The following is an 18,108-nucleotide window of genomic DNA, read 5'->3' as shown; positions in this document are numbered from 1 at the left end:
CATTTTTGTAGATTTTGTTAAAATAACAAAATAATAGAATATGCAAACAAAAAGACCACTATGTCCCTTGAATTAATTTGTAAACCCCATGTTACCCTTAAACCCTAATTTAGAGGTAAAATAGGAGCGAAATTTCAGATTCCTAATTTAGCGGTAAAAATAGGTGACATAGCCTTCCAAAAGTGTTTCTGTCCATCCTGAGATTATCAATGCATGCTCTGTCTGTAAGCCTAACCATTCTGTTGATATGGCATACTTGTTTAGGCCTTTTGTTTATCAAACTATAACTGACATTGGCCCCAGCACGTTCCTTCCTTTTGGATTTGCCTCTAATTAAGGAAACCACGATGCGAAGAAGAAGCAAGTTTGTTTTGTAATTACGAACAATTTCCCCTAACACTAACATGTATTCAGCCATTTTCTTCTGGGACGAAGCATCCTATGATTTGGAATGAAGTAATTTGCATAATCAGTGTCAATGTCACAAACCTGCAGTTCAACAATGCAACGGAATAGGTAAAAATATGCAGAAATGGAGTAATTAGCATATTCATTCATCACTGCCACAAATCAACATCTCAACAATTCCTTCCAAAAAGATACACAAAGACACTTCAACAATGCAAAGCAAAATATAAAAAATAGCAAAAATGGAGTAAATAGCATATGCATTCATCGATGTCACAAATCTGTAGTTCAACACAAAAGTTAAAAAATAGTGATTTTCGTAAACACCTAATAAAAAATAAATCAATCATTTGCTCTAATTTGTTAATGGGTCGAAAGCATATAACAAGAATTTTGTGAATGGAGAACAAAATCATACTCTAATTTTGTGGATGGAGATAACCCATCATAAATCTGAGACATTGTATTCATTCCTCCACCAAAACAAACCTAGTTCGAAAAGTAATTAGGATTGTGAAGAAATCGATACCTTCCGAATCAAGTCCGCATCAGACACGCTTGAAGCCTATCGCGTCGTCCTCGCCAAGGGAGCACAACGAGCAACGAGTGGTTTCTTCTTTCCCAAATCTGTATTAGCCCCAATTTCTGTTCGCCTTAATTGGGCGTGAGATTTAGGCTCCCTCTCAATTGAAGCAGTTTGAAGCAATTTTGCTGAAGTGGATGAGGGAGAAGTTGGTAAAATCTAATTTAGCATTAATTATTGCAACCATAGATACAACTAATCGCAGGGGAGGAGGGGAGGTATAGATAGCTCAAAAAATTGGTTAACTATCCAAAAAGTGAGACGGGTCAGGTTTATCTTCCGGGTCAACAACCCTTTCCCAAATGTGAACCAAACAGAGGAAAATGGATGAAAACATTCCACTAACCTATAGTTTCAAGGCATAGAATCGAACCCTTATGAAAATATCTAAAGTTCGGGCTATAAACTACATAATCCTGTACGAAATCTCCCGTGTTATGTTCGAATAGACTCCGTTGATTTTCACGTGATGATTTTATGTAATGCACATGTTGACTTAGTGATAAGATCATAAAATGGTAAATATTTGAGGTGTATATATCGTGAAATTGGACATGTTATGTACAATTCTTTTTATCGAAACGTATTTCACGCACGTGAAAGAGATATGAACCAAATCGCAAAGAGGTTCCATCCATAACCAATTGACGATACGAAGATTGATCCACCGACATTTAAATTGATTTTGTATTTACTTTATATATTTGGTACGAGACAACTTAAATATGAATATCTCAATCACCCATACCTTTTAAATCCAATGAATTGTTTGAAATTATCAATGCCACAAATCAATATCGAGTCTCATGAATCAAAATTCAAGACTACAACCATCCAAAAAATAATTTCATCACGTCATATAATTTCACCACATAAATCAAAAGGAAGAACACAAAAAATGAGACAATCAAAGGCCAAGAGAGTGAGGAAAGCCAGTCTCCGGCAGCCAATTCCCACCTCCGATAAAATTCCCCACCGTAAACTCCTCCGCCTCCTCCGCGCTCATTAGCACCCTAAACCCCTCCCAATCCACCCTCCCCTCCGTCCCGGCCCCGGCGCCGGTATTCCCATACTCCGCATAGAACAGAGTAGCAAGCGCAAAGTCGCCGCTCCACTCATGCCATCCCGCCGGAGATATCACATCGGAAATCTCACTCTGCATCACGACGGTTCTCGCATACTCCTTCCACGGCCGGCCGAGGTAGGTCGGAAAGTCGCCTTGCACCGGCCGGAGGTCCGACGTGGCACCGACGCGGCAGCCGTGGATGACGATGCCGGTGTTCTGGTTCGGGTCTTTGCGGCTCTGGGCGGTGACCATGTTGCGCTGGCCCGGGTTGGGGCGGCGCGCGTGGATGTCGCAGTCTTGGAAGACGACCTCGGCGTTCCCGAAGATGAAGTCGACGGTGCCGGAGATGAGGCAGCCGGTGTAGAACTGGCGGAGGGAGTGGACGTAGAGGGTGTCCTGGTAGGCGAGCATGTCGCACCGGTAGAAGGCGCATAGGTCGGCGTTCACGCGGAGGGCGACTGCCTGGTGCTTCGATGGGCCTGCCGTGTTCTCGAACGTGATGTCCCGGGCGAGGAAGCCGCCGCCGACCACCGCTGCATGCATCCAAATTCAATCATTAGTCGAGTAAAAAAAAGTCGTTATCGACATTCGCTGATAATGAATGACGTACAAAGAATAGAAATTAATGTAAGCCCCAAAATCCATAAAAAGTCAAAATTAATGGAATTTTCTGACTTTAAGATTCGTCTAACGGCTAACCCGATCCCAATTGGATTTGAAATTGAAGTGTAATTTTTCTTGAAAAAGTCCTAACTTTTAGCACATGGAATTTTGTTGGGTCGGAATCATGAAAAACGTAGTTGTTGTAGTGTAGACGGTGGTAGACAAAGATCGTATGGCGATTGTTGCTAACAATGAATGATGAATGGAAAACAAGATTTGTAACAAGTTTAATTTGAAGAATTAAGGCGTTGAAATGACGATATGTGATGTACAATTCAAACTAAACCATGCAAGATCAAGAAGTCCATCAAAAAAATATTGCTACTATTCTATTCGGATTGGAAAAATAACACAATTAATTCATAGAATTTGTGATTTTTAATAGGAGTACCATTTAATGTCAATAAAAAAATAGCAAAACTAAACCACAGTTCAACATGTTTCGAAGATTAATATCCCTACATATACGATGGAAAAACTCAGTAGATAAGTTATTAAAGTATTTTTGATTGGAGAAATGTCAGAAACAGTACACCCCATGTTCAAATAATTTGAAACAGAATATGGTCCCATAGATTTAAAGTCACAATATAACCAAAAATTAACAGTTTCCAGCACATGAACGTTTTGTCCCATCTCCTCAAAAAGTGAAATTTTTGTAAATCTACTTTCCCAATAATTCATACCCAACTTACAACCTGTTAGTAATTTACATTGAGTTAGAACAATCACATAATTACTTTAGTTAAACGACTTATTTGAATAAATTTTAATTTACCACACTAATTAGATAATTCATTATTATTTTATCTATAAAAACGAACACTATTCAATTGAAATTTGAAGGCTAACCAACGGTGGCGGAATTGAAGGTAGTGCTGCCGTCGACGACGTTCTTGCTTGCGGTGATAATGGTGGTTGTCCGGCCATCCCCGACGAACATCAAGTTCGTCTTCTTCTTCGGTATCACCACATTCTCCCTATAAACCCCGGCTTTTATCCGAATCACATACCTCCGGCTACTCTTCAGCGGCGCGTCCGCCACCGCCTCCGACACCGTCAGGTAGTCCCCACTCCCGTCTGCCGCCACCGTCACATTCGCCTCCACCGCCGCCGACTCCTGCAGCAGCCGCCGGTCTCCCGCCGGCAGCCACTCCGGCCACTTCTCCGGCAGCCTCCTCCCCTCGGCCGCCGACTCCTTAAACGACAAGTCCTTGATGATGGCCATCACATTGCTGACGAGGCGGAACACGTGCGTCTGGCCGGCTACCAGCGCGGCGCGGACCTTCTGGTCCGCGCCGTCGTGGGAGAAGCCGTCCAGACACGAGTCCTGGTTGGTCTGGGCGGCGGAAAGGAGGGTGAGGAGATTCTCCTTGTGGGCGGCGAGGGAGGAGTTCCCGAGCCGCCCCAGGTCGGCGAGCTCTGCCTCGCTGAGGCGGAGCTCGTCCAGGGTGTCGTCGATCGTCTCGAGGCAGTCGTGGAGGGCGCCCTTCTCGCGCGCCGTTAGCGACTGCCGCCGAGCGCGGCCGACTTTCCGCACGGTGAAGTAGTTGCGCTCCACCGTGGAGATGGTGTAGCGCAGGGCCGTGATAAGCACATCCCTGCTGCTCTTGACTGCGGCAGCCTTTGGGGCCGCCGCAGCCAAGGTGGAGAGGCAGAGCTCTGGGTACAATGTGGCGGCGCAGGTGGACCTTATTACGGCGGCGGCGGCGGCGGCGTGGTGGATGTGGCGGGCGAGGGGGATGGAGATGGCGGCGAGGACGAGGAGAGAGAGGAATGCGGAGAGGATTAGGATTTTTCGCTTGTTTGTGTGGAGCTTTCCTGATGGCATATTTTCCATGGTTACTGAGACTGTTGAGCAGTAAGTTCTGTGGTGAATCAAATAAGGATATCTTGTTGCATGTGTCATAGTGCTACTACATATTTTCACTGTCTTTTTGTCGGCATTTTATTTTTATTTTGAACAACTTTATTAATCAAATGATTATAAACAATACTCCATTGTCTAGTACTAATATTTAAAATCACATTTTGACTTGGTGAGAATTTTTAGAAATGTTAAAGAAATTTGATGAAAAGAATTAGTAAAATATGATTCTCATTTTAATGTAATTAATTTTATAGTAACTATAATGTAAATATAATTATTTCTTAGAGTATGACAACATAGAAAAATTAAATGAAACTTTAAATCATTCGAAAAAAAAATAATGTAGTACAGTAGTACTAGTAATTACTTATTTTTCCACAGAAGGATTACTCAATTTTATTATCACGGAAGGAGTACTCTATTTAATTTCGACAAATGTGAACTCTCTTAATACAAATTAAAGAGACTTAAATATCGCCTTTCATATGAACGCTTCACTGCAAATCATTTTTTTTCCATTTTTTTTTTGTCAAATTAAAACTTTTGTAACTATTATGGAGTAGTATATTATTATGCTCGAAGCAACAAAAGAAGCTGTAGTTTACCTATACTTGGATGATGCATGTTTTCGACTCTTTCATGTAGTAGTCGACTGTCGATTTTCCGGCAACCACGATTCACGATGCAAGCCGTGTTTGAGGTTTTATGACCATCTAGATGAAAATCTAATGGTCTAAATTGGAAGTATGTTATACACACTCCGTTTATTTTCAAATTGATTTTTTTTTACTTCATAATATTTTTGACGTGATTTTTTTTTTAATATCTAAACAGGATCACCAATTTTTTTTATGTCCAACACATTCAGCTCCACTTTGAATTGACACATTCTACATTTCTACTCCATTTAACGTACTAACAAAACGCTACAAAATTTAATACTGAAAAAAATACTAACGTAGTATAATTACAGTTATTTGATTCTATTTATTTTCTATAATTAATCTTTTCATGTTTTTAGTACACCATAAAACAGTTAGAGATGTAGCACCCAAGTGTAATATGTAATCTCCACTTACCACAGAGTAATCTTTGAGTTAAATTTAATACTACTACAATTTTCCAAAAAAATGATTTCGGTATACTATTTTATTCTCCCACGCCACCCTACCATCCTCCCGGCGCAGGCGCCGAGGTTCTCATACTCAGCGACGCAGCGTAGAAGAGAGTAGCCGGCGATGAGGCAGCGGTGTACGTAGAAGTGGTGGAGGAAGTGGACGTAGTCACATAGAGAGTCTGAGTGCGTCCTACTAGGGCCAACATGTGGCACCGATAGAAGGCACATAGATCGGCGTTCACACGGAGGGTGATTGCTTGGTGGTACGACGGCCCCTCCGTGCTCTAGAACATATGCATGATGTCCCGGGCGAGAAAGCTATCGCCGACCACCGCTGCGTGCATCCAAATTAAACCATTAATATCACTAAATAAATACATATGTACATGTAAGTGAAGTAATAGAATCCAAGAATGAAGTAATAACTTGTCTGAGTTATAAATAGTGAAAAATGTCATTATCGACCTCTCTAATAATGAATAACGGGCAGAGTAAGCAAAATTAACCTAATCCAAAAGACTAAAGCGAGATGTTGTACTATGATATTTATGAAAAGTCAAAATTAATGGAATATTTTGACTTTGTACTAGTAGATTTTGACTTGGAGGCAAGCTCCTAGAGCAAGTGATATATTTTTCGGGTGAGGTAGGCTATTGTTAAGAGCATCCGCAATGGTCGGCTAGCGACCGGCTAGCCGATTCGTCGCGCTAGCCGATCGGCTAGCCGAACCATTGCAATCGGCGAGGGTGATTTCGGCGAGCGGATCGGCGTGGGCTGGCCGATCGCTCGTCGCTGGCCGAAGCGCTTGCCGATCGGCTAGCCGCCATTGTGGCGGCCCGATCGGCCAGCGTTGATTTTCGATTTTTTTTTAAAATCATATATAAACGCGATTTTCGTTGCATTTTCATTTGCACCACTTGTTTTAACGAGTTTTCTCTCTCTCTAACTTTCTGTACAAGAGCATCATCGAGCGATGGATCACAACAACGAGTCCAGTCCAGCGACGAGTGGATCTCAGACTCCCACGGTACCTAAGGGATCTGGATGGGGGCAGATGGGCCCGGGGTTTAACATCCCTTGGAATCAGATGATGGGGATGATGGCTGGTGCGCCGAGGGGGGCGATGGGGGGGAACCAGGGGGGTATGCCGGGGGGGATGCCGGGCGGCGGGCAGGGGAGCGGCGGGTAGTCAGCGCCCGGGTGTGGGGGTATGCCCCAGCTGCAGCAGCAGATGATGCTGCAGCAGATGATGGGGATGATGTGGCAGGGCGGGATGCAGGGGGGGGTGCAGGGGTCACCGGGAGGGGACGCGGTATATCGGCCCTCGCTTGATTTTTTGACGGCTTCGTCTCACACGTCGACCCCGGTGGAGACGCAGTTCTCTGGCGACGACCTTCTGTAATTGCATGATATGGGGGTCGATCTCGGGGAAGATGATACTCCCGTTCCAGCGACGCCGGCCGCGCCGAAGAAGAAGACGAGGGGGAAGGGGAAGGGCAAGGCGGTCGGCAAGTCATCGCAGCCCGCTGCCACTGGCCGGAGGAAGTGGACGGAGGATGAGTACGCCGGGGTGGCCAAGGGGTGGTTGGAGGTGTGCGACGATCCGCTGGTTGCGAACAACCAGCGGGTCGTCAACATGTGGGCGAAGATCAGAGCTGCCTATAAGAGGCACTGCCCGCACGGGAAGGACTTTAGCAACGAGGAGGTCCGGAAGGGGTGGGAGCGCACCAGGGCCATGGTGGGCCGTTTTGCGAATTTGTACGCCAACGCCCTCCGTCAGCTCAGAAGTGGGCAGACTGAGGACGACGCACGGAGGATAGCCGCGAGTCAGTTCCCCTTGGAGGGGAAGTATAAGGAGTTCACCTTCTGGGAGTGCTTCTTGTTGCTGAAGGACTCCAAGAAGTTCCGGGCGGGGTGCGACGCTGGGTGGCCGAAGAAGCAGCGACTGAACTAGCGGCGACTACAGCGGCAGCAGCGGCGGATCCCACGACCTCCCCCCGGATGCTGAGGAGTTTCCATCCCCTCCTTCTTTTACTGGTCGCCCCCGCCCGGTTGGACACAAGCGGGCGCAGCGGGCTGCGAGGGGCGGATCCCCCCTATCGCCCCGCGAGGTCCAGTCCTCCGCCCTCCCAGCCGCCCCACTCAAGTACACTCTCCATTCGCGTAACCAAACGCGGGCTCAGATGTTACAGGTCTTCCGAGAGTGGAAGAACGCCACTGACCCCACGGAGAAGAGGTTTCTTCACGAGATGCTCGAGAGCATGCGTGCTGATTTAGAGATCACGAGGTCACGGCTGGGGGGTTCCGACGTGGGCTCAGATACCACGGGTGGCGGCAGCGGCGGCGGCGGCGGCGGCGACGACGAGGACGACGGCGACGGCGATGAGGAGTAGAGAGTGGCGGGGCTCGTGTGTTGAAGCCCTTTTTTTAAAAAAAAAATCATGTACTTTTTTTTAAAATCTTTGTACTTTTTTTTAATAGAATGGATTATTTTTCCCGTATATGTGTCGTAAATTTAATTCCGTATTTTAATCGTAATTTTAATTCCGTAAATGTAGTATATTGTGAATTATTTTTATTGCGGCTGGCCTATAGCCTAAATCTGATGTGGCAGGTGGTTTTTTTAGTGTTGCTGACGTGCAGGGGAGAGAATGGCTGGCCTATGGCTGGCCTAAGCACCATTGCCGATGCTCTAAATGATGTAACTAGGTTTTTGATAAAAGAGTCAAGGCGTCGAACGAAGTCTTGTACAATTCAAAGCAAACCATGCAAGATTGAAGACCAAGATTTGTGATTTTTAATTGTGTACCACTTAATGTCAGTAAAATATCTAGCATAATTAAACCACAGAGATTATTTTGAAGATTAAAATCCCTATAGAAAAACTCAGTAGATAAGTTATAAAAGTTATTTCTGATTAGAGAAATGTTAGAAACAGTACGCACCATGTCCAAAAAATATGAACAAAGAATTAACATAAGAGAATGTTAGCTCAAAAGTCAAAATCATTACCCTTTGCAATAATTCAATTTAAACCTAATAAATTTCAAAATTAAAAAAAAAATGCAGCTAGGACGAAGTGGGTATATAAATATACCTTACATCTGAGTTTTCTACTATTCATCACAAAACTTTAGAAATGACTTTTCCGAATAAAATACTGCATATGCTCACGTTAAGAAATTAGGTGACACCACAAATAAAAATTGAAAACTAAGAAAATCAGGCATTGCTATAAAATAATTATATTCTTATCTAAATAAAAGATAAACTTCAATTTAAACACATCTGAGTTTTCTACTATTCATCACAAAACTTTAGAAATGACTTTTCCCAATAAAATACTGCATATGCTCACGTTAAGAAATTAGGTGACACCACAAATAAAAATTGAAAACTAAGAAAATCTATAAAATAAAAGATAAACTTCAATTTAAACCCACCGAATATGTCAAAAAAAACACTACTATAAGGTAGACTCGACGAAATAATTACCATACATTAATTAATTAATATAAAAAATTAAAATTTGAGCGGTGGGTGAACAAGTGGACAGTTCCATTTATCCTTTCTGGAAAGAAGAAACAAACCAAACATTAATAGTATACTCTATTAATAGACCCAGAAATTCCTACTGTAATTATAATCAATTTAGCAAGCTGTATTATTTGGTGAGATTCTAATTTTTAACTGAAAACGGAGTGATGAGATTTGTATTTAAAGTTTAATTACAAAAATAATTGTCAAATAATTACATAATTAAGAGACGTGACACATATTTTGTAAGGGTAAATAATTTTGTAAATAAATATTAATTTGTATGTATTATTATAATATGATAAAATTTATTACTACTATAATATAAAAATATTAGTAGAATACTCGTGGCCAATTTAAATTCGACAAATGCGAGCTCATTTTAATACAAGGGATTTAACTGCTCTCGCCGTCTGTCGTCGTTTTTTCCCTTTTTGTTTTACCCAAATTGTTGCACATAATTTTTGTAATGTAAGGTATTAAGTATATCATACTCTGATTGTCAATTCAGCTATTTGTAGCAATAAGACCAATTTAATCTGGCCCAAATGATTTTGATTCAGACTTGTCCCAAATAGTGTACTGCAATAATGAAATGTGAGCCTAACAAATTCCAAAATTATAGTAAGTCAGGGGCGGTGGTGATGAAATTAACGGAATATTCTAACAACTCATGATATGAATATCCTTTTTATCTAATTACATTATCTAAACATGATCAGCTATACATTTTTCATGTATGAGAAAAGAGGAAGCCTCAGTCAATTCTCACCGGCAGATCAAATTATCTAATAGCACATGGAATTTTAGCAGAGACATTGAATGACAAACAAACAATAGAAATGAACCTAAATTCACGAGAGATTTACTAATAGATTTTGCCTTGGTCGTAGACTAGCTCCTAGAGCAGGTAAAGTGACGTATTTTCTAAGTGAGGTTATTGTTAAAAGATGTGATTATGTGAGTGGGGTGTGGAGGGGATGGAGATGATTTTTGGGTGAGGCCGTTTTAAAATAATGAAAGTAGATCTTGGATAGGAGAATTAAGGCGTCGAACAAAGTCTTGTACTATGATTCAAAGTAAACCATGCAAGATTAAAGTGGAAGAAAATGTTATTCATATCGGATTAGAAAATTAACACAATTCATAAAATTTGTGATTTTCAATTGTACCACTTAATGTCAGTAAAAAAAAACCTTTGCACATTAAACCACAGGTCAAGATTATTTTGAAGATTAAAATCCGTTGAAGATTAAAATCCGTGCATTATACTTATTGGATAGAAAAAGTTACACACCATGTCCAAAAAATACTAGTATGAAAAGAGAACATTACCCTAATGGGTACAATGTTAGCTCAAAAGTCAAAATCATATTACCCTTTGCAATAATTCAATTTAACTCTAACAAATTTAAAAATACAAAAAATAAAAAAAATGCAGCTCGGACGAAGTGGTATATAAATATAGGAGTAGTACTGTTTTACATCTGAGTTTTCTACTACTATTCATCACAGTCACAGCACTTTAGAAATGGCTTTTCCAAATGAAATAGCTGCATATGCTCACGTTAAGGAATTAGGTGATTTCTATTCCTCACTCAACTTTAGTAGATTTGATCTTCAAAGATTACAACTCATGTGATTTTAGGATTTGATAGGTTTTAAGGTTGTATTAGCGGTGATTAACGTGAATTTTGACATGATTTTAGTGTTTAATTTTAGGATTTCATATCGGTGTTGATTTTAGCATGTTTTTGTTAGGATTTGATATTAGGATTGTGATTTGCGTGATTTTAGACGTGAATTTTGACATATTTGATTTTAGGATTTCATATTAGTTAGGATTTGATAATTGAGCCGATTTTAGCGTGATATTTTTTCAGCATTTAATATTTGCACCGATTAGATGGATAATATGACCGTGATATTTGACATGATTTTGGTCTTAGTGTTGTTTTTGTAGGATTTGATATTTTGCGCTAATTTTAGCATGATTTGTTTTAGGATTGAATTAATATTTGCGGTGATTTCCATGATTTTGGTAGGATTTGATATTTTAGCAGGTGTTATTTCCAGGATTTAATAATTTAGGACTGTTTTTTTTAGGTTTTAGCATGATTTGTTATATGGTTTGCCCATCTTCCTTTCCCATTTTCCCATTTTCCTGCATCTCCTTCCCCATTTTCCCCTGCATCTCCTAAACTTGAGCCTGCACTCATGATTTGTTTTGCTTGATTATCCTCTGCATCTCATTCCCTCCTACACTGCATCTTCTCCTTTCCTCTTCATCGCCGCCATCTCGTATCCCCTGCATCTTCCTAGTTCATCCTCCTCCTCCCTCCTGCACCACTGCTGCCTCCTTCACTTGAGCCTAGTGTGTGTTTTGCTTGATTATCCCCTGCATCTCATTCCCCCTTTTCCCCCTACACTGCATCTTCTCCTTTCCTCTTCATCTCGTATCCCCTGCACCATCCTCTGCCTCTTCTTCCTAGTTCCTCATTCACCTTGATTATCCCCTGCATGCATCTCATTCCCCCTCTCCCTCCTCCCCTGCATCTTCTCCCTTTCTCTGCCTTCTCCCCTCCTTCTCTTCAGCCTTGCATTCATTTGCCCGAATAGTTTGTTGATGCTTTTAAGTTGTAGTAAAACTCTTGTATTGTTTTTTGTTTTAACTTTGATTTTTTGAATGTAATGTCTAAGGTGCTGGTGGTGGTGGAGTGGTTCACAGTTGTGTGGCCAATCATGATGGACAATCCTATGCTATCAAGATTGTTCCCTTATGCAATCTCTGTGAAAAGCATATATTCCCGTATGTATTTTATTTATTTACTTAGTTAGCATTATTTATTAATATTGTCCAAACTGATATTTGTTCCCTTCCCTAGTGAGACTAGGTCGCTCTTCCAAGACCATCCTAACATCTTAAGATGTTATAAGGCTTGGGTAGAGTGTTTTGCACCAGATTTTGCTTGCACCACAAAGTTGGCACAAATCCATGCTGATTATGGATTTGAGTGTGGAAATCCTACACACTATCTCTACCTACTCATGGAGGAGTGTGAAGGGTGAGTGTTTAGTGAAAGTATAGCTATTATTGATGTAATATATTGTCATTCTAACTGATTCTATTTTTCAGGAATTTGTCTACCCTTCGATCCTTGAAGACACTTGATGTTGAAACCGTCTTCGTTGATTGCTTGAAAGGATTGGAGTACATTCACTCCAAAGGTCTCATACACGGGGACATATCATTCAACAACATTTTCCTCGACTTGAGTGGAACAGCCAAGCTTGGAGATTTCGGATGTGGTAAGTTGATTTTATTTACTGTTATTTTGAATGTTTTCTCATTTTATCATTCCATTCTTTCTATTTCTAGTCTCTGATGAAGGTATCCCTCGTCCACTCGGGGGTGTACCTCTTTATCACGCACCGGAATTGAAAGAGAAGGCTGCTGAATGGGATTATGAAGACACTCCGATTGATGAGCAGCTTTGTCTCATGACCAAGGCAAGTGATATATATGCACTTGCCTTGGTTGTAACTGAGCTCGTTTATCCTCCCATGGCTACACTTATCGAGAAGGAGCTATTCTTGACGGACATCAAGGCTAGTAGAGTGTTTCCCACCCAAGGCACAGTTTCTACTGCTTGTATAGCTCAACTGGTAGAGATGCTGAACAAAGATCCTAAATGCCGGCCCGATGCTAAATCTATTGTGAGTATTCATTCTTCTTCTTCTTTTCTTTTTTTTTATTTAAATTTTCTGTAGATTAAACCTTTTTGATAACAAAGTGATTTCTGTTTGACAGAGGATGGAGATAGGACAATCTGGTTGACAGAGAAAGAAGAGACCTACTGACCTACTGATTTTGGAAGAGTGCTACTGATTTTTGGAACTTACTATATTGTAAATCTTTTATTAGACCAGGAGAAACCACCATGAGGGGCAACAAAAAACTATGGAACTTGCTCTTGATTTGTCTTTTGTCTGTCAGCTTCAAGAATACTCTGAACCAGCTTATTAGCAGTATAAACTTAGTAGGTGTTTTATGACTTTATCAAAAACTTAGCTGGCGTTTTATGACTATCTATATGCATCATTTTATCAAATCTGTTGTTTTGTTAACTGTTTTTCTCTAATTAAATGTTTTATTACCCTGTCATTATTTATTTATTTTCTTCATGAATATAAAGACACATACTTCTACTAATTACCAAAGGTCCAAAGCTATCAAGCTTTAAGTGTGTGAATTTGCACAAATTATTCAGTATGTGTTGATTTGGCCTTACATTTCTAACTATACTTCCCTCGCTTAAGCCATTTTCAATAATATCTCAAACTCACCATATTATTAATTATAATGATAATAGAGCAACGAATCATCTCCACAGTACTTATATCTCTCAATAATTTACATTTGTAGAATATGTGATTATTTATAGCTTGGTAGTAGTGTACTTATCCACTCTATATCAAGGGAGAGATTACTACGCAAATGTCAAACTCACATTTCCTCTAAAAATAAACAAAAAGTAAATTAAACATACACATGAGCTTATTTGTCAATCAAAAGAAAGCTGTGGTTATTTTATTCGGATGGCTTATAATCTTATGAAGTAGTAATATTTGTTTCAAATGTCAATAAGAACCTTCTTTTGTGAAATTAAAGTTTCAAATCACTTTTAAAGAAATAATAAGACCAAGCCATTCCAAACCGGCCCAAATGTGCATGACCTTTTTGTGTAATTAAATTTGTATGACAATATTGGTTATAATTTTTCTACCTCTAATTATAATATAAAAAAAATATTCCCCCAGTCTACAAAATAATGTCCATATTTATCATTTTGATGTGTCCATTAAAATATTATCCACATTTAAAATTTTCATTTTCGGTAAGTTGAGGATGAAATTCAAACTAAGCGAATTTCTTTAGCAGATTTTTATCTGGCAATGAGGTTTTCAATATATTGGTGAATATTGCGTTTTTAATGTGGAATTATTTTAATATATTGATGAATATTGCATTTTTCAATGTGGAATTATTTTAATATATTGGTGAATATTGGAAATGCCAAATTTTAATTACCTAATTCAAATTTCAGATTTCCCGAATTAATACAACTTAAATTAAATGTCATTCTATTTTTCACCATAATCATTTAATAATTAGAAATAGGAAAGTCGGTTTACCGATAATGCTGGCGCATAATCAAATCAATAATATTTGCATATTCGGCCCATCAAATAAGTCACTAACGTATAAATGAATCTGGTTAATGTATCCTTTAATTAATTAGGCACAGATCACCATTACCAAAACGACATATTTCATAGTTTATTTTACCCAACATAGGCAAGAATAATACCATAATTTAGGCACAGATCACTATTACCAAAACGACATATTTCATGGATTTGATATTAAAATATACTCCGCATTCATACATATCGCTTTTTTAGATTTGTTAATAGAATTAATAAACTACTAATTGTTGCGTTATTTTCTGTAACTAGTATCCACCCGTGCTATGCATTGGACTTACATTTTTTATGTACTCACATGATATTTCCTTCGTCCGGGATTAAAAATTGTCTCACTTTAACTTCTCACGAATTTGAAAAATCATGAAGGAAAGTTGATATAAAATGTTAATGGAATGTGGATCATAGTTAATGTAGTACTCCTACTACTATATGAATTTTATAGTAAAAGAGTTAAACAATGAGATTCATTTGGGAAAAGAGGGCCTTTCAATGAAATGCCTCAACATGTGGCCTTGAGTAAATGCATTGTTTGCACAATCCACCACAATTACTTACAATGAAATGCCTTAAAGATTCATTTGTGACCTATCCTCAAAGTAAATGTTAGCACACGAGAGGACCAATACGAACATGGCATTGACCTATGCTTATCCAAACAAGGTCTAATTTGTTTCACTTTCATTTCTACAAGCTAGACAACAAATTAACAATGAACTGACCTTCTAAACATGAAGGTCACATTCTAAAATGTGAAAGCTGATGAGCTCCCAAGCCCCGTTTACTTTACATGATTGACTATTCAGCTATTCTCACTAATACGATATCTCCAATCCTACTCTTCCAATGAGATTTGAGTCCAGAAAACTTAGGGATATCCCAAAGCAATAGATTATTACCCTATTTAACTTTTTTTATTTTATAAAATCTATCAAGACTAATCATCAAAAGTAAGCGGCTAGGCTGGTTTCAAGGAAAGCTAATAATCATATATGTTGCACAAACAATAAAATTCCTTCACTGCACAAACATACATTGCTGTGAGAGATGAGGCAGTCAACAACAGAGGCCAGAGCTCGAGCTAGCTGCTCCGCCAATGATCAGCTTCAGGAATATCAAAATCCCAACTGCAATTATGATCCCATAGTTTTTCAACAATCTCAACTTTTTTTAGAAGTAATGGAAAGAACCAATTACAACAAACTATTAACGATGTTGAACCTGAAGATAACTTCAGTTTAAATTCATGTTTGTGTACAACCTAGACTACAACTTTAGTAACTAATTCAACAAAAATATCATAGTCATTTATGAAACTAACCCAAAGAGAGTTTGTCAACCACCAACTTGATTATTATGCTCAATCCTCGCCAACCACCTGTGGGAGCTATGCCACAACATCTCCACGCTTGTATACTTTCAATGAAACACCTGTAATCATATTCGTGTGAGATTTTATTTAGTAAAATTCAGGTATACATCAAATGTAGGCTTAGTTTTGAGTATTTGAGCAAAAAACCAAACTTGAAGCACAATCATTCTCTCTTACAAATCTCAAGAATCAACAGAACTGAGTTTTACAGCTTACGAAGCATGGGAGTTTTAGGTAAGTGTACAAAGAAAACACCTAAAGAAGGAACGCATACAACATTGCTCATGATACATTGGTGGTAATGGTATCCAAAAATTGGAAACCTAAAGCAGATTATACACAGATATTCATACAAATATGAATCGTTCAAAGGAAAAAAATCTTGGGAGCACATAAAGATGCAGACTTTATTAGAGAAAAACCACTTACAATAATTTAGTCTCCCAAATTCTGACAAGGGAGTATGAGCAGGCATGGCGAGAAGGGAAAGAGCCAATTTCCGTCCAAATGATAAGATTTCCGGTTGCAGTTCCACTTGGGTAAACCGCAAAGCAGGTCGAGTATTTTGGTCTTTAAGTTATATGAGGCCACGACTGTAGGAGATGCAATAACCAAATCATCCTTGGGGATAAAGGCACGAGGCCTAAAGCAATCGAAATTTTTCCAATACAAGATACGTCTAAGGCCGCGTATGGGGTTTTCAACTAGATCATCAGCAATGCTTATGGTGTGCATCAGAACCCATTTTGAATCTCTCCCTTTATAGTGCAACATCCACACATACATGTACATACCTCCAGGGTCACGATTAGAGTAGTAGAAACACTCTGAAGACACCCCTATGCACCCACTCTCACTAGGTGTGATCACACCCTTATCAGGAAGCTCAACAGCCCAAGCTTTTAGATCGCTATATCTGCCACTCGGGCTGGGGAGGAGGTTGTCAATGCATACTAAGAACATATCCAAAGAGAGAGAATAGAGACCCCGTTGGAAGTAAACTGAGCGGGGAAGCCACTCAGAGCCATGGAGACCATGAGGCTCAAGTGGGAGAACACGGCTGCACCATAGTCCTGTCTCAGAACAGAAGATATCCAATTCCAATGGAAGATTAACTTGGACGAAGGTAACAATTTTGAAGTTAAGGGAAAGGGAGGGATCAAAAACTAATGAGGAATGGATGGTTTTGATGTCGGTACGTTGGTGTTGGGGGTTAATTGGGATTGAAATACGCTGATTTGTGACAGGGTTGGCCACATAATAGCGGGAGGAGGAGGCTAAGAGTAGTATCCCATTGCAGCAGTCTCGAATGCCGGAATGATCACACTTGTTCGGAAGCAGAGACGGAAATAAGTGATCAGTGTTGTCCATATGTAACCTTGGAGGCATGAAGTGTCCATACACGTAGCGGTGTACAACCACGTAGTGAAGTTTTAAGAATTGGTCGCCGACTTCACTGTCGTCTTTGAGAGGAAGGGGATCCTTGAAAAGGAGGAGACCCCAGAAAGGTGCAGCAGGGGAGGGAGGAGACAATCTAGGGATGCAAATTCTGGATATCACAAAGTTCCAACCTTTCGACACCGATTTCAGCAAAATCAAATCTTTTTCATCAACCCTATGTAGAATTTCAAAAATCAAATCCTCAGGAAACATAGCCCAAAATCCCCAATCACTCTTACCTTTACCAATCCCTATCGATGAAGGAGAAGCTTCTTGCTGGATTGAATTCAGCAACATGATAACTTATTTACTAATAAATGGCTAAAGTTACAAATAATTTAAGAGGGTTGAAGAAATGAAAATAACAAACTTGATTAGGGCTCGATCGGAAAAGGGAACTCCGCCGCCTTCGAGAGGTAGAAACGATTGAAATAATTTTGGGAAGAAGAAGCCAATATAGAAAATATTGTGACCTAGTGGTAATTTAAATTAGTTAATCTTTGATTTAGTGGGCAGTGAGTACAAATTACGCCAATTTTGGTTTAGTGAAATTAATTAAGATTAGTCATATTGAAAAATTAATTAAATAAATAGAAGACTGGCCATTGCGACTAAGAAAAGAGAAATGCAGCATGAATGATGGTAGGATTATTGGAGGAGAGCGTCTCTGTCACACTTTTAGCTTAATATAGAATAGATCTATATGATTATTCGTTGTAGCATGAGTGTAGTAATGCATTTTAATGTTCAAGCTAGCTTAGTTTATTTTGAATAATACATTTTA

General features: G+C 39.6%; 3 protein-coding genes across 5 annotated transcripts; 1 reads left to right on the top strand and 2 right to left on the bottom strand.

The window, feature by feature from the left end:
• Positions 1 to 1,808: 1,808 nt before the first annotated feature.
• Positions 1,809 to 4,613, bottom strand: LOC125209319 (pectinesterase-like). Its single transcript, XM_048108921.2, has 2 exons — positions 3,573 to 4,613; positions 1,809 to 2,590 (listed from the first exon to the last, which is right to left on the bottom strand). The coding sequence occupies exons 1-2, from the start codon at positions 4,558 to 4,560 to the stop codon at positions 1,899 to 1,901; spliced, it is 1,680 nt and encodes a 559-aa protein (XP_047964878.1). The 5' UTR covers positions 4,561 to 4,613; the 3' UTR covers positions 1,809 to 1,898.
• A 6,094-nt stretch (positions 4,614 to 10,707) lies between these two features.
• Positions 10,708 to 13,372, top strand: LOC125212652 (uncharacterized). Of its 2 annotated transcripts, XM_048112875.1 has the most exons (6): positions 10,708 to 10,824; positions 11,945 to 12,053; positions 12,130 to 12,309; positions 12,381 to 12,553; positions 12,624 to 12,961; positions 13,056 to 13,372. In XM_048112875.1, the coding sequence occupies exons 1-6, from the start codon at positions 10,776 to 10,778 to the stop codon at positions 13,080 to 13,082; spliced, it is 876 nt and encodes a 291-aa protein (XP_047968832.1). In that variant the 5' UTR covers positions 10,708 to 10,775; the 3' UTR covers positions 13,083 to 13,372. The 2 variants fall into 2 exon arrangements, with proteins under 2 accessions (XP_047968832.1, XP_047968833.1); XM_048112876.1 differs by lacking the exon at positions 12,130 to 12,309.
• Positions 13,373 to 15,162: 1,790 nt separating this feature from the next.
• On the bottom strand, positions 15,163 to 17,784 carry LOC125211277 (F-box protein). 2 transcript variants are annotated; one of them, XR_016136507.1, is made up of 3 exons: positions 16,314 to 17,784; positions 15,834 to 15,943; positions 15,163 to 15,639 (listed from the first exon to the last, which is right to left on the bottom strand). XR_016136507.1 is itself a non-coding variant. In XM_048111004.2 (2 exons), exon 1 carries the CDS (start codon positions 17,619 to 17,621, stop codon positions 16,320 to 16,322), a length of 1,302 nt encoding a protein of 433 aa, XP_047966961.1. In that variant the 5' UTR covers positions 17,622 to 17,784; the 3' UTR covers positions 15,706 to 15,943; positions 16,314 to 16,319. The 2 variants fall into 2 exon arrangements, 1 of the variants encoding a protein (XP_047966961.1); XM_048111004.2 differs by lacking the exon at positions 15,163 to 15,639 and having other exon boundaries at positions 15,706 to 15,943.
• Between the last annotated feature and the right edge of the window lie 324 nt (positions 17,785 to 18,108).

This window comes from Salvia hispanica, chromosome 3 (genome assembly GCF_029641045.1).
Source record: "Salvia hispanica isolate PSC_SH4W2 chromosome 3, Shi_PSC_v1, whole genome shotgun sequence".
Lineage (NCBI taxonomy): Eukaryota > Viridiplantae > Streptophyta > Magnoliopsida > Lamiales > Lamiaceae > Salvia > Salvia hispanica.
Note: the sequence above shows the minus strand (reverse complement) of the source record. Positions and strands in the feature narration are given on the sequence as shown.

Excerpts from the sequence above, each read along its gene's own strand:
- LOC125209319 (XM_048108921.2), bottom strand. The coding sequence starts at position 4,560 with ATGGAAAATATGCCATCAGGAAAGCTCCACACAAACAAGCGAAAAATC. Across the intron at positions 2,591-3,572 it reads CTTCAATTCCGCCACCGTTG|CGGTGGTCGGCGGCGGCTTC; the intron begins GTTAGCCTTCAA and ends GGATGCATGCAG.
- LOC125212652 (XM_048112875.1), top strand. The coding sequence starts at position 10,776 with ATGGCTTTTCCAAATGAAATAGCTGCATATGCTCACGTTAAGGAATTA. Across the intron at positions 10,825-11,944 it reads TGCTCACGTTAAGGAATTAG|GTGCTGGTGGTGGTGGAGTG; the intron begins GTGATTTCTATT and ends GTAATGTCTAAG. Across the intron at positions 12,310-12,380 it reads CTCATGGAGGAGTGTGAAGG|GAATTTGTCTACCCTTCGAT; the intron begins GTGAGTGTTTAG and ends TCTATTTTTCAG.
- LOC125211277 (XM_048111004.2), bottom strand. The coding sequence starts at position 17,621 with ATGTTGCTGAATTCAATCCAGCAAGAAGCTTCTCCTTCATCGATAGGG.